This window comes from Scyliorhinus canicula, chromosome 9 (genome assembly GCF_902713615.1).
Source record: "Scyliorhinus canicula chromosome 9, sScyCan1.1, whole genome shotgun sequence".
In the NCBI taxonomy this organism is placed as follows: Eukaryota; Metazoa; Chordata; class Chondrichthyes; order Carcharhiniformes; family Scyliorhinidae; genus Scyliorhinus; species Scyliorhinus canicula.
The window spans coordinates 130,111,698-130,123,683 of NC_052154.1; the positions used below are offsets into that span (position 1 = coordinate 130,111,698).

Genomic DNA, 11,986 nt, shown 5'->3' on the forward strand with positions numbered 1-11,986 from the left:
ACCAGTAAGTATGGTGGTCCCACAGGAAAGGGGGGGAAGCCCCCCACCAGGATTCTCACCTGGAACGTCAGGGAACGAACAGCCCAGTGAAAAGATCCAGAGTGTTCAGCCATTTGAGAAGTCTGAAAGCCAACATAATCTTCCTCGAAGAGACGCACCTGACCTGAGGGAGGACTAACTGCATGCGGGTAAGGAAGGGCTGGGTGGGATAGACTTACCATTCCTGCTACGGGATGAGAGCTAGTGGGTGGCTATCTTGATAAGCAAGGGGACGGTGTTTCTGGCGACAAAGATGGTTACGGACCAAGGGGGACAGTGCGTCGTGGTCAGCGAAGTCCTGGACAGGGCACTGGTAGTCCTGGTGAATGTGTACGTGCCCAACTGGGATGACACGGATCTTATAAAGAAGACCATGATGGAACTCCCCGACATTGACATGCTCTGACTTATCATTGGGGTGGGGGTGGGGGGTCTAAATTGTGCACAGAACCCATTGATAGACCGATCAAACTGCAGAACGGAGAAAAAGACAGGCATGGCTAGGGAACTGGGAGCATTTATGGAGCAGGTGGGGGTGTTGGACCCATGCCGGCTTCTACGCCCAGATGAGAAGGAATTCTCGTTCTTCTCACCAGTACACCATGTATATACCCGTATCGACTTCATTGCAGTGGGGAAATAGTCAGAGCAGAATACTCCGCAATAGCCACCTCCAACCACCCTTCACATTACATGGATGTGAGGTTGGAGATGGCACCCAATGCTCCACATGGAGGTTGGACAAGGACCTCTTGGCTACCGAACGGACAGGAACTCCGACATTTACAAGTCAAAAACTTTCTCCGCAAAGAGACGACGAGGTACCCGAGAGCCCCAAGAGGCACATAATGTTGGAGGAGCTACAGGAAGCGGACAGGGTGGAAAAAGGGGAACTGCGGTGACACATAGGGATGACATTTAGAGAGGGCGAGAGCATCACTAGACGAAGCAAGGCAGAAGTGTGAGGATGAACTAAAGACGCAAGTAGGGTAGGGGCTCTGGAGCGAAGCACCAAATAGAGCCAACTCCACCTCCTCCTGCGCAAGGCTAAGCTTCATGCAGTACAAAGTGATGCACAGATGACACCTGACAAGAACCCAAATGAGCAGGTTCTTCCTGGAGGCAGAGGATAAGTGTGAACGGTGCCCATGTGGCCCAGCCAACCATGCCACATGTTCTGGGCATGCCCTGGGCTTGTCGGAGTCTGGACAGCCTTCTCCAAGGCAATGTCCAAGGTTGTGGGTGTGAAGATGGAGCCGTTCCCAAGAGCCTTCAGGGTATCGGACCAGCCAGAACTTCATTTGGGGAAGACGGCCGGCGGACTTTCATTTACTTCCTTAATCGCCCGCCAGAGAATCCTGCTCGGCTGGCGATCAGCAGCACCACCCACAGCTGCAGACTGGTTGGCAGACCTGTCAGAATTTCTCCATCTGTGAAGATCAAATACACAATTCGAGGGTTGGATGATGGCTTGCACAAAATGTGGGGGCAATTCATCGACCTGTTTCAAAACCTGGTTGAAGCCAACAGCAAACAGAAAGGGAGAAGGGCGGGGGGCGTACAGGAACCACCAAGGACACGTAATGCAGTCAGGAACACGGGGGGGGGGGGATCGATGGGGAGGCCAGAGATCCTCCCCCACAAAGCCACAAGAGCAAAATGAGCGTCAAATAATAGCGGGAAAGTGGGGGGGAGGGGCAAAAAAAGGAGCACCATGTAAATTGTTAATAATATTCAACAAAATTTTTTTTGGCACGGTAGAGCAGTGTTCAGCACTGCTGCCTACGGCGCTGAGGACCCGGGTTCAATCCCAGCCCCGGGTCACTGTCTGTGTGGAGTTTGCACATTCTCCCACTCTCTGCGTGGGTTTCACCCCCACAACCCAAAGATGTGCCGGATGGGTGGATTGCCACGCTAAATTGCTCCTTAATTGGGGAAAAATTAATTGTGTATTCTAAATTTATATTAAAACAAATATTATTTAAAAAATTAACCCCTGTATCTCTCTCTCTACCTCATTCGGTGTGAGAAATCAAGAGTCTTTTTCATATGTTTAGGCCAATAGCATCTCCCTGTTCTGTCACAAAAATCATAATAGCTTCAACTGGCGCTTTCTTTTCAAAAATTATTTTAAAAGATATTCTCGCTTATCTATCCCCACTTGTAACTACAGGTTTTAGAACAAAAAATGTATTTTTAGTAGTTTTTCACACACTCAAGTAGTACGTACCCTGTTCCGCTTTGAAAAGAGAGATATAAACATTATCTCAATAAAGCTTTTAAAATGTGCTTCCTTGTTTTTTTTTATTTTGGGAAAAGTTACTGAACTGAAAGCACATCTTACTGAATGGAACTGATACCCTTAGATATCATCTCAACATTAGCGCTCTGGACAAAAACATCAGGTCCAAACTCAGGCTTTTGGGAGAAGAAAAGATCTTCAAATTTTAATGAAGAAACTATAATGTTAAAAAAAGGACAACTTAATGGATAAATTGAAATGTTGTGAAAAGCATTGTTTAAAACTTTTCCTGAAACCTTATTTTGATCATAAAATTCATGAACTGAGAAAAATGACAGACAAATCTTTTTAGAAAGCAGTTTTATTAATGCATGAGGAAAACATCAAGTCAGTGATCAAATTCACCCTTGGTGCACCATCTAGTGGCGTGACAGGAAATAGCAATAGAAATTTCCCATTAAATCATCACCCAGTGCTGTGACAGCTAACAGGCAAGTGTTGACACTTTTAACTTCCTATACGATATGTTAGATTTTAACATAGCACATGCATAGTGCATAAGAAAACGATCACTGATGAGTTTGGATATGGTAAGAAGTGCATCAGTAAGTAGGCCCCACAGACTGGAAGGTCCGAGGACATATTCCTAGCCTGCACTCGGTTACATGAGTGTAACCCAAACAGTAATTTAGTTGAAGATCCTTGTGTCTCTGGACTATGGAGGGGGAAACTCAGGCTGGGCTCCAGATATTGATTACTATCCAACGCCCCCATTAGAACATGCATGTAGATTGCTGATGGTCAGTATTGATTGTGATCTCCAGCAGTCAAGATTCACTGCAGGAAGTGGGGAGGGTGAGGTTTAAACTGTTTGCATTTGTCGTCAATTCATCACAAAATAATTATGGGTCCAGTAGCATTGTGATCATGTTACTGGATTAATGATCCAGAGATGAAAGTTCAAATCTCACCGCATCAGCCAGGAATTTAAATTCAGCTGATTAAGTAAATTTGGAATGAATAATATCAGTGATAGTGACGACAAAACTACCAGATTGTTGTGAAAAGCCATCTGGTTCACTAACACCCTTCAGGGAAGATACTTTGCTGTCCTTCCCTAGTCTGGCCTATGTGATTTCAGATTCACAGCAACGTTGGTTGACTCGTAACTGTCTCCTGCTATGGCCTAATAATTGGATTCAAGAAGGCAGCTCATCAATATCTTCTCACGGGATGGATAACAAATGCTGGCCTTGCCAAAGTCTCCCACATCCCAAGAATGACTAAAGAAAAACAAACTAAAAACTGTGAATAAACAAAAAGGCGTCTTTTCAAAAGGATCAAAGGAAATTGTATTGACACCTACTGTTTGCGGAGGACGGCTGCCAGCACCATGGCACTGTGATGATTGAAGCGACGGATTATAGCAGCATTGCTGCTCTCCTTGTTGGATTTAGAGGATGACAATGCTGCAGTTCCGTAACCCTGTGAACAACAGTTTTTGCTGTAATAAGGCGGTTGATAAACAAGTTGTCACAAATACCCCTCCTAAATTTAAACCATCAATCCAATCTATTATCTATACCAGGGGTGGGCAAACTACGGCCCGCAGGCCGCATGCGGCCCGCCAAAGGACTTTATGCAGCCTACCAAGATCAAGTCATAAAAAAAATTTTTTTTAATTTTTATGTCCTTTGGGTTATGTCCATGACCCAAACCTCAAATCCAAGACCGCCAGGACAAAGTGATGATTTCTGCAGATTGGGGCTGACGTTGACATGGCACTCAACTTAAAATGCTGCCTGAGCTGTCTCCATATCCACAGAGTGGCCACCACCACCAGGCTTGAAGTAACTTAGCGGGGGAAATGGAAGGGGATCCATAACCAAGGCCCTCAAAGTATTACCTCTGCAAGCGTTCACCTCCATCCACCCCATATGGAATCAGGATCTTTAAGCCAACCCCATACTTTCTCAATGTTCGCAGCCCAATAAGAAAATAACAAATTACGCAATGCTAGGCACCCCAACTTCCTCCTCCTCTGCAGAAAATTCCTACAAATCAGTGGGGTCTTGCCTGCCCAAATAAAGGAAGAAATCAATTTTATTCAACTTCAGAAAGAAAGATTTGGGAAGGAAAACTGGAAGATTGAAACAATACCTTGGAAGGACATCCATTTTTACAGACTGTACCATGCCTGCCAAGGACAGCGGGAGGTTGTCCCACTTCTTTAAGTCAGACTTAACCCCATTCAGCAGGTTAATAAAATTAAGTTATGCAGCGAGGCCCAGTTATGGGCTACTCAGATTCCCAGATAATAAAAGCTACCTCTGGCTAAAGGAAAAGGCAACATCCCCAATGCGGCACCATGCGAGGAGTTCACTTGAAAGTATTCACTTTTGTCCAGATTCAACTTATACACAGAGAAGGAGCCAAATAGTTTCATGATTTCCTCTACATTGGAGAGAGGATCCGACAACAGCAGATCATCTACTTACAAGAACACCTTATGCTCCCTCCTTCCCTCCCCCCACCACCCTGTTGTTGACCTCAATGCTATTGCCAGAGGCTCAATTGCCAAGGGAAACAATAGTGGCGACAATGGGCACCCCTGCATTGTACCTCTATTTAACTGGAAATATTCTGAGCTCAGAGCATTCATACAAACACTCGCGGTGGGAACTCATTATAAAAGACGGATACAAGATATAAATCTAGGCCCATTCTGAACCTTCCAAGAATCTCAAACAGATACCCCTATTCTATCCTATCAAACGCCTTTTCAGCGTCCATTCAAATAATCACCTCTGGTTCAGGGACTTGAGAGGGGAACAAAATAATATTAAGCAATCGCCATACGTTGGCAGATAGCTGCCTGCCCTTAACAAACCCAATCTATTCCTCCGATATCAGCCCCGGAATGCAGGGCTCCAAACGCATTGCCAAAAGCTTAGCGTCTACATTCAGTAACAAAATAGGGCGATACGACCCATACTCGTTCAAATCATTATCCTTCTTCAAAATCAAAGAGATTGCACCTGAGCCAACGTAACTGGCAAAACTCCTCAGGGCAAGGAATCATTAAAACATATCTAACAGCAATGGGATCAGCTGACCCATAATTTTCTTATAAATTCCATCGGGAATGTGTCTGGTCCCGGATCCTTATCCAACTTCATCAAACCCATACCTTTCATGATCCCCTCCAGGCTCAATGTGGTCTGCGACTTCTCTCTTCTCACTCATTCTACCACTGTGATAGACAAGCCATCCAAAAATTCCATCATGTCCTCCGATTTATAAAGTCTGCGGTAAAAGGCCACAAAAGCCTCATTGACCTTCCCTGGGGCAGAGACCAACCCGCCACTTGACTACTTTACCTGCACTATCTCCTGGAGGGCAGTCTGCCGCTCAGCTGGTAACAGGCAAACTGGCCTTCTCCCCATAGTCATAAAATGCCTCCCTCAAGCATTGCAGTTGGTGCACTGCCTTGCCCGTCAAGAGCAGCCCAAACTCCATCTGTAATTTCTTCCTGCTCACCAACAACTCCGGTGTCGGGACAAGCGAGTACTGGCGGTAAACCTCAAGGATGGAATCCATCAACCTCTGCCTCTCCATCCTTTCACTGCTCTCTTTATGATGTGGAGATGCCGCCGTTGGACTGGGGTGAGCACAGTAAGAAGTCTTACAACACCAGGTTAAAGTCCAACATGTTTGTTTCAGAGCTTTCGGAGCACTGCTCCTTCCTCAGGTGAAATCCTCATTTCCTCAAAATATTCCAATTCCTATTAAACTCAATGTACTCTCCAATGGCAGATGACATCCTCTCACAGAATCCATTATCCACCAGTAACATTGTATCCAGCCTCCACAGGGGGCGCTGTGTGGGGCCCGGCCCCAACACCAAATCAACAAAATGTGGAGCATGACCCCAAATAACTATTGCTGAATATCCAGCCCCACTACCCCAGGTAGGAGAGACATACCCACCACAAAAAAAATCAATCCAGGTGTAGATCCGATGTACCAGAGAGAAAAAAGTCCTTTTCACTTGGATGTAAAAATCGCCACGCGTCTGCCCCCCGATTTGTTCCATAAAGGCTAATAGTGCCTTTGCCACCCGAAGGATTCAAGGATTTAAGTCTCTATCTGCCCATTTGAGGGTCCAGTACACAGTTAAAATGCTTCCCAGAATCAGTTGGCTCGAGTCCAGATCAGGATTAGAAGTCAACAACTTGTTGATGAAAGCTGTATCAATCCAGTTCGGTGCATACAAATTAACTAGATCCACCGGAGTACCCGCCAACAACCCACTAACAATCACATACATCCCATTCAGATCCACCAAAATTCCTGTCACGGAGAACGACATTCTCTTAAAAATGCAGGCCCCTCAGGCCCTATTATCAATAGATAGGGGGGAAAACGAAGGACAATACCCATCCCACAAACCAAAAGTAAAAATACAAGTGCAAATTCCAAAATGTCCAACAGACACCCCAATAAATTTCAAATATCGCACCTCCACGCCCCAAACAGACATCCCACAACAGATAGAGTTCATAGTTAACTCAACCCCAGTCCATGCTTCTGTACAAATGCCTCTGCATCCTCTGGGGCATCAAAATAGTAACCTGTCGATTCGGAAATTACACAGAGGCAGTCAGGGTACACCATCAAATCGAACATTGCTTCAGTACAATGCAGTTTTGGCCTTGTTGAATGCTGCACGCCTCTTAGCCAGCTCTGCTTCCACATCCTGGTAGAGACTAATAGCGTGGCCCTACCATTTATAATCCCAATGGTTCTTCGCCTGCCGCAGGACCCTTTCCTTTTGATTGCAGCACCCACACACCTCTCCTCTCTTCTCCCCCTCCCCCACACACCTCTCCTCTCCCCCTCCCCCACACACCTCTCCTCTCCTGCCCTCTCCCCCACACACCTCTCCACTCCTGCCCCCTCCCCACACCCCTCTCCACTCCTCTGCCCCCTCATCCACATCCCTCCTCTCCTCTCCCCCACCACACACCACACATCCCTCCTCTCCTCTCCCCCCACCACACAACACACATCCCTCCTCTCCTCTCCCCCCACCACACACCACACATCCCTCCTCTCCTCTCCCCCCACCACACACCACACTTCCCTCCTCTCCTCTCCCCCCACCACACACCACACATCCCTCATCTCCTCTCCCCCACCACACACCACACATCCCTCCTCTCCTCTCCCCCCACCACACACCACACATCCCTCCTCTCCTCTCCCCCCACCACACACCCCTCTCCTCTTCTCCTCTCCCCCACCACACACCACACACATCCCTCCTCTCCTCTCCCCCCACCACACACCACACACATCCCTCCTCTCCTCTCCCCCCCACCACACACCACACACATCCCTCCTCTCCTCTCCCCCCACCACACACCACACATCCCTCCTCTCCTCTCCCCCCACCACACACCACACACATCCCTCCTCTCCTCTCCCCCCACCACACACCACACACATCCCTCCTCTCCCCCCACCACACACATCCCTCCTCTCCCCCCACCACACACCACACACATCCCTCCTCTCCTCTCCCCCCACCACACACCACACACACCTCTCTCCTCTCCCCCCACCACACACACCTCTCTCCTCTCCCCCCACCACACACCACACACACCTCTCCCCCACCACACACCTCTCTCCTCTCCCCCCACCACACACCACACACACCTCTCTCCTCTCCCCCCACCACACACCACACACACCTCTCTCCTCTCCCCCCACCACACACACCTCTCTCCTCTCCCCCCCACCACACACACCTCTCTCCTCCCCCCACCACACACCACACACCTCTCTCCTCTCCCCCACCACACACCACACACTTCTCTCTCCTCTCCACACACCACACACACCTCTCTCCTCTCCCCCCACCACACACACACCTCTCTCCTCTCCCCCCACCACACACCACACACCTCTCCTCTCCCCCCACCACACACCTCTCTCCTCTCCCCCACCACACACCACACACACACCTCTCTCCTCTCCCCCCACCACACACCACACACACCTCTCTCCTCTCCCCCACCACACCACACACACCTCTCTCCTCTCCGCCCACCACACACCACACACACCTCTCTCCTCTCCGCCCACCACACACCACACACCTCTCTCCTCTCCCCCCACCACAACACACCTCTCTCCTCTCCCCACCACACCACACACACCTCTCTCCTCTCCCCCACCACACCACACACACCTCTCTCCTCTCCCCACCACACCACACACACCTCTCTCCTCTCCCCACACACCACACACACCTCTCTCCTCTCCACACACCACACACCTCTCTCCTCTCCACACCACACACACCTCTCTCCTCTCCACCACACACCACACACACCTCTCTCCTCTCCACACACCACACACACCTCTCTCCTCTCCACACACCAAACACACACACACCTCTCTCCTCTCCCCCCACCACACCACACACACCTCTCCTCTCCACACACACCACACACCTCTCTCCTCTCCACACACACCACACACCTCTCTCCTCTTCACACACACCACACACACCTCTCTCCTCTCCCCCCCACCACACCACACACACCTCTCTCCTCTCCACACGCACCACACACACCTCTCTCCTCTCCACACACACCTCTCTCCTCTCCCCCCACCACACACACCTCTCTCCTCTCCACACACACCACTCTCTCCTCTCCACACACACCACTCTCTCCTCTCCACACACACCACTCTCTCCTCTCCACACACACCACACACACCTCTCTCCTCTCCACACACACCACTCTCTCCTCTCCACACACACCTCTCTCCTCTCCACACACACCACACACACCTCTCTCCTCTCCACACACCACACACACCTCTCTCCTCTCCACACACACCACACCACACACACCTCCCTCCTCTCCACACACACACCACACACACCTCTCTCTTCTCCACACACACCACACCATACACACCTCTCTCCTCTGCACACACACCACACACACCTCTCTCCTCTGCACACACACCACACACACCTCTCTCCTCTCCACACACACCACACACCACACACACCTCTCCTCTCTTCTCCCCCTCCCCCACACACCTCTCCTCTCCCCCTCCCCCACACACCTCTCCTCTCCTGCCCTCTCCCCCCACACACCTCTCCACTCCTGCCCCCTCCCCACACCCCTCCTCTGCCCCTCATCCACATCCCTCCTCTCCTCTCCCCCACCACACACCACACATCCCTCCTCTCCTCTCCCCCCACCACACAACACACATCCCTCCTCTCCTCTCCCCCCACCACACACCACACATCCCTCCTCTCCTCTCCCCCCACCACACACCACACTTCCCTCCTCTCCTCTCCCCCCACGACACACCACACATCCCTCATCTCCTCTCCCCCACCACACACCACACATCCCTCCTCTCCTCTCCCCCACCACACACCACACATCCCTCCTCTCCTCTCCCCCCACCACACACCACACATCCCTCCTCTCCTCTCCCCCCACCACACACCCCTCTCCTCTTCTCCTCTCCCCCCACCACACACCACACACATCCCTCCTCTCCTCTCCCCCCACCACACACCACACACATCCCTCCTCTCCTCTCCCCCCACCACACACCACACACATCCCTCCTCTCCTCTCCCCCCACCACACACCACACACATCCCTCCTCTCCTCTCCCCCCACCACACACCACACATCCCTCCTCTCCTCTCCCCCCACCACACACCACACACATCCCTCCTCTCCTCTCCCCCCACCACACACCACACACATCCCTCCTCTCCCCCCACCACACACATCCCTCCTCTCCCCCCACCACACACCACACACATCCCTCCTCTCCTCTCCCCCCACCACACACCACACACACCTCTCTCCTCTCCCCCCACCACACACACCTCTCTCCTCTCCCCCCACCACACACCACACACACCTCTCCCCCACCACACACCTCTCTCCTCTCCCCCCACCACACACCACACACACCTCTCTCCTCTCCCCCCACCACACACCACACACACCTCTCTCCTCTCCCCCCCCACCACACACACCTCTCTCCTCTCCCCCCCACCACACACACCTCTCTCCTCCCCCCACCACACACCACACACACCTCTCTCCTCTCCCCCCACCACACCACACACACCTCTCTCCTCTCCCCCACCACACACCACACACCTCTCCTCTCCCCCCACCACACCACACACACCTCTCTCCTCTCCGCCCACCACACACCACACACACCTCTCTCCTCTCCGCCCACCACACACCACACACCTCTCTCCTCTCCCCCCACCACAACACACCTCTCTCCTCTCCCCCCACCACACCACACACACCTCTCTCCTCTCCCCCCACCACACCACACACACCTCTCTCCTCTCCCCCCACCACACCACACACACCTCTCTCCTCTCCCCCACCACACCACACACACCTCTCTCCTCTCCGCCCACCACACACACCTCTCTCCTCTCCGCCCACCACACACACCTCTCTCCTCTCCACACACCACACACACCTCTCTCCTCTCCACACACCACACACACCTCTCTCCTCTCCACACACCACACACCTCTCTCCTCTCCACACACACCTCTCTCCTCTCCCACCACCACACCACACACACTTCTCTCCTCTCCCCCCCCCACCACACACACCTCTCTCCTCTCCCCCCACCACACCACACACACCTCTCCTCTCCACACACACCACACACCTCTCTCCTCTCCACACACACACCACACCTCTCTCCTCTTCACACACACCACACACACCTCTCTCCTCTCCCCCCCACCACACCACACACACCTCTGTCCTCTCCACACGCACCACACACACCTCTCTCCTCTCCACACACACCTCTCTCCTCTCCCCCCACCACACCACACACACCTCTCCTCTCCACACACACCACACACCTCTCTCCTCTCCACACACACCACACACCTCTCTCCTCTTCACACACACCACACACACCTCTCTCCTCTCCCCCCCACCACACCACACACACCTCTCTCCTCTCCACACGCACCACACACACCTCTCTCCTCTCCACACACACCACTCTCTCCTCTCCACACACACCACTCTCTCCTCTCCACACACACCACACACACCTCTCTCCTCTCCACACACACCACTCTCTCCTCTCCACACACACCCTCTCTCCTCTCCACACACACCACACACACCTCTCTCCTCTCCACACACCACACACACCTCTCTCCTCTCCACACACACCACACCACACACACCTCTCTCCTCTCCACACACACACCACACACACCTCTCTCTTCTCCACACACACCACACCATACACACCTCTCTCCTCTGCACACACACCACACACACCTCTCTCCTCTGCACACACACCACACACACCTCTCTCCTCTCCACACACACCACACACACCTCTCTCCTCTCCACACACACACTCTCTCCTCTCCACACCACCTCTCTCCTCTCCACACACACCACACACACCTCTCTCCACACACACACCACACACACCTCTCTCCTCTCCACACACCACACACACCTCTCCCTCCTCTCCACACACACACACCACACCACACACCTCTCTCCTCTCCACACACACCCACCCTCTCTTCTCCACACACACCACACCATACACACCTCTCTCCTCTGCACACACACA

At 52.0% G+C, this 11,986-nt stretch overlaps 1 protein-coding gene across 1 annotated transcript in view; it reads right to left on the minus strand.

Annotated features, from left to right (window-relative positions):
- The window catches only part of gtf2h1 (general transcription factor IIH, polypeptide 1), a 133,126-nt gene that overhangs the window by 57,133 nt on the left and 64,007 nt on the right, over nucleotides 1-11,986 (minus strand). Inside the window, exon 5 of the mRNA XM_038806049.1 lies at nucleotides 3,648-3,785. Coding sequence (XP_038661977.1) covers nucleotides 3,648-3,785 — 138 coding nt within the window. The remainder of the gene's footprint in view (nucleotides 1-3,647; nucleotides 3,786-11,986) is intronic.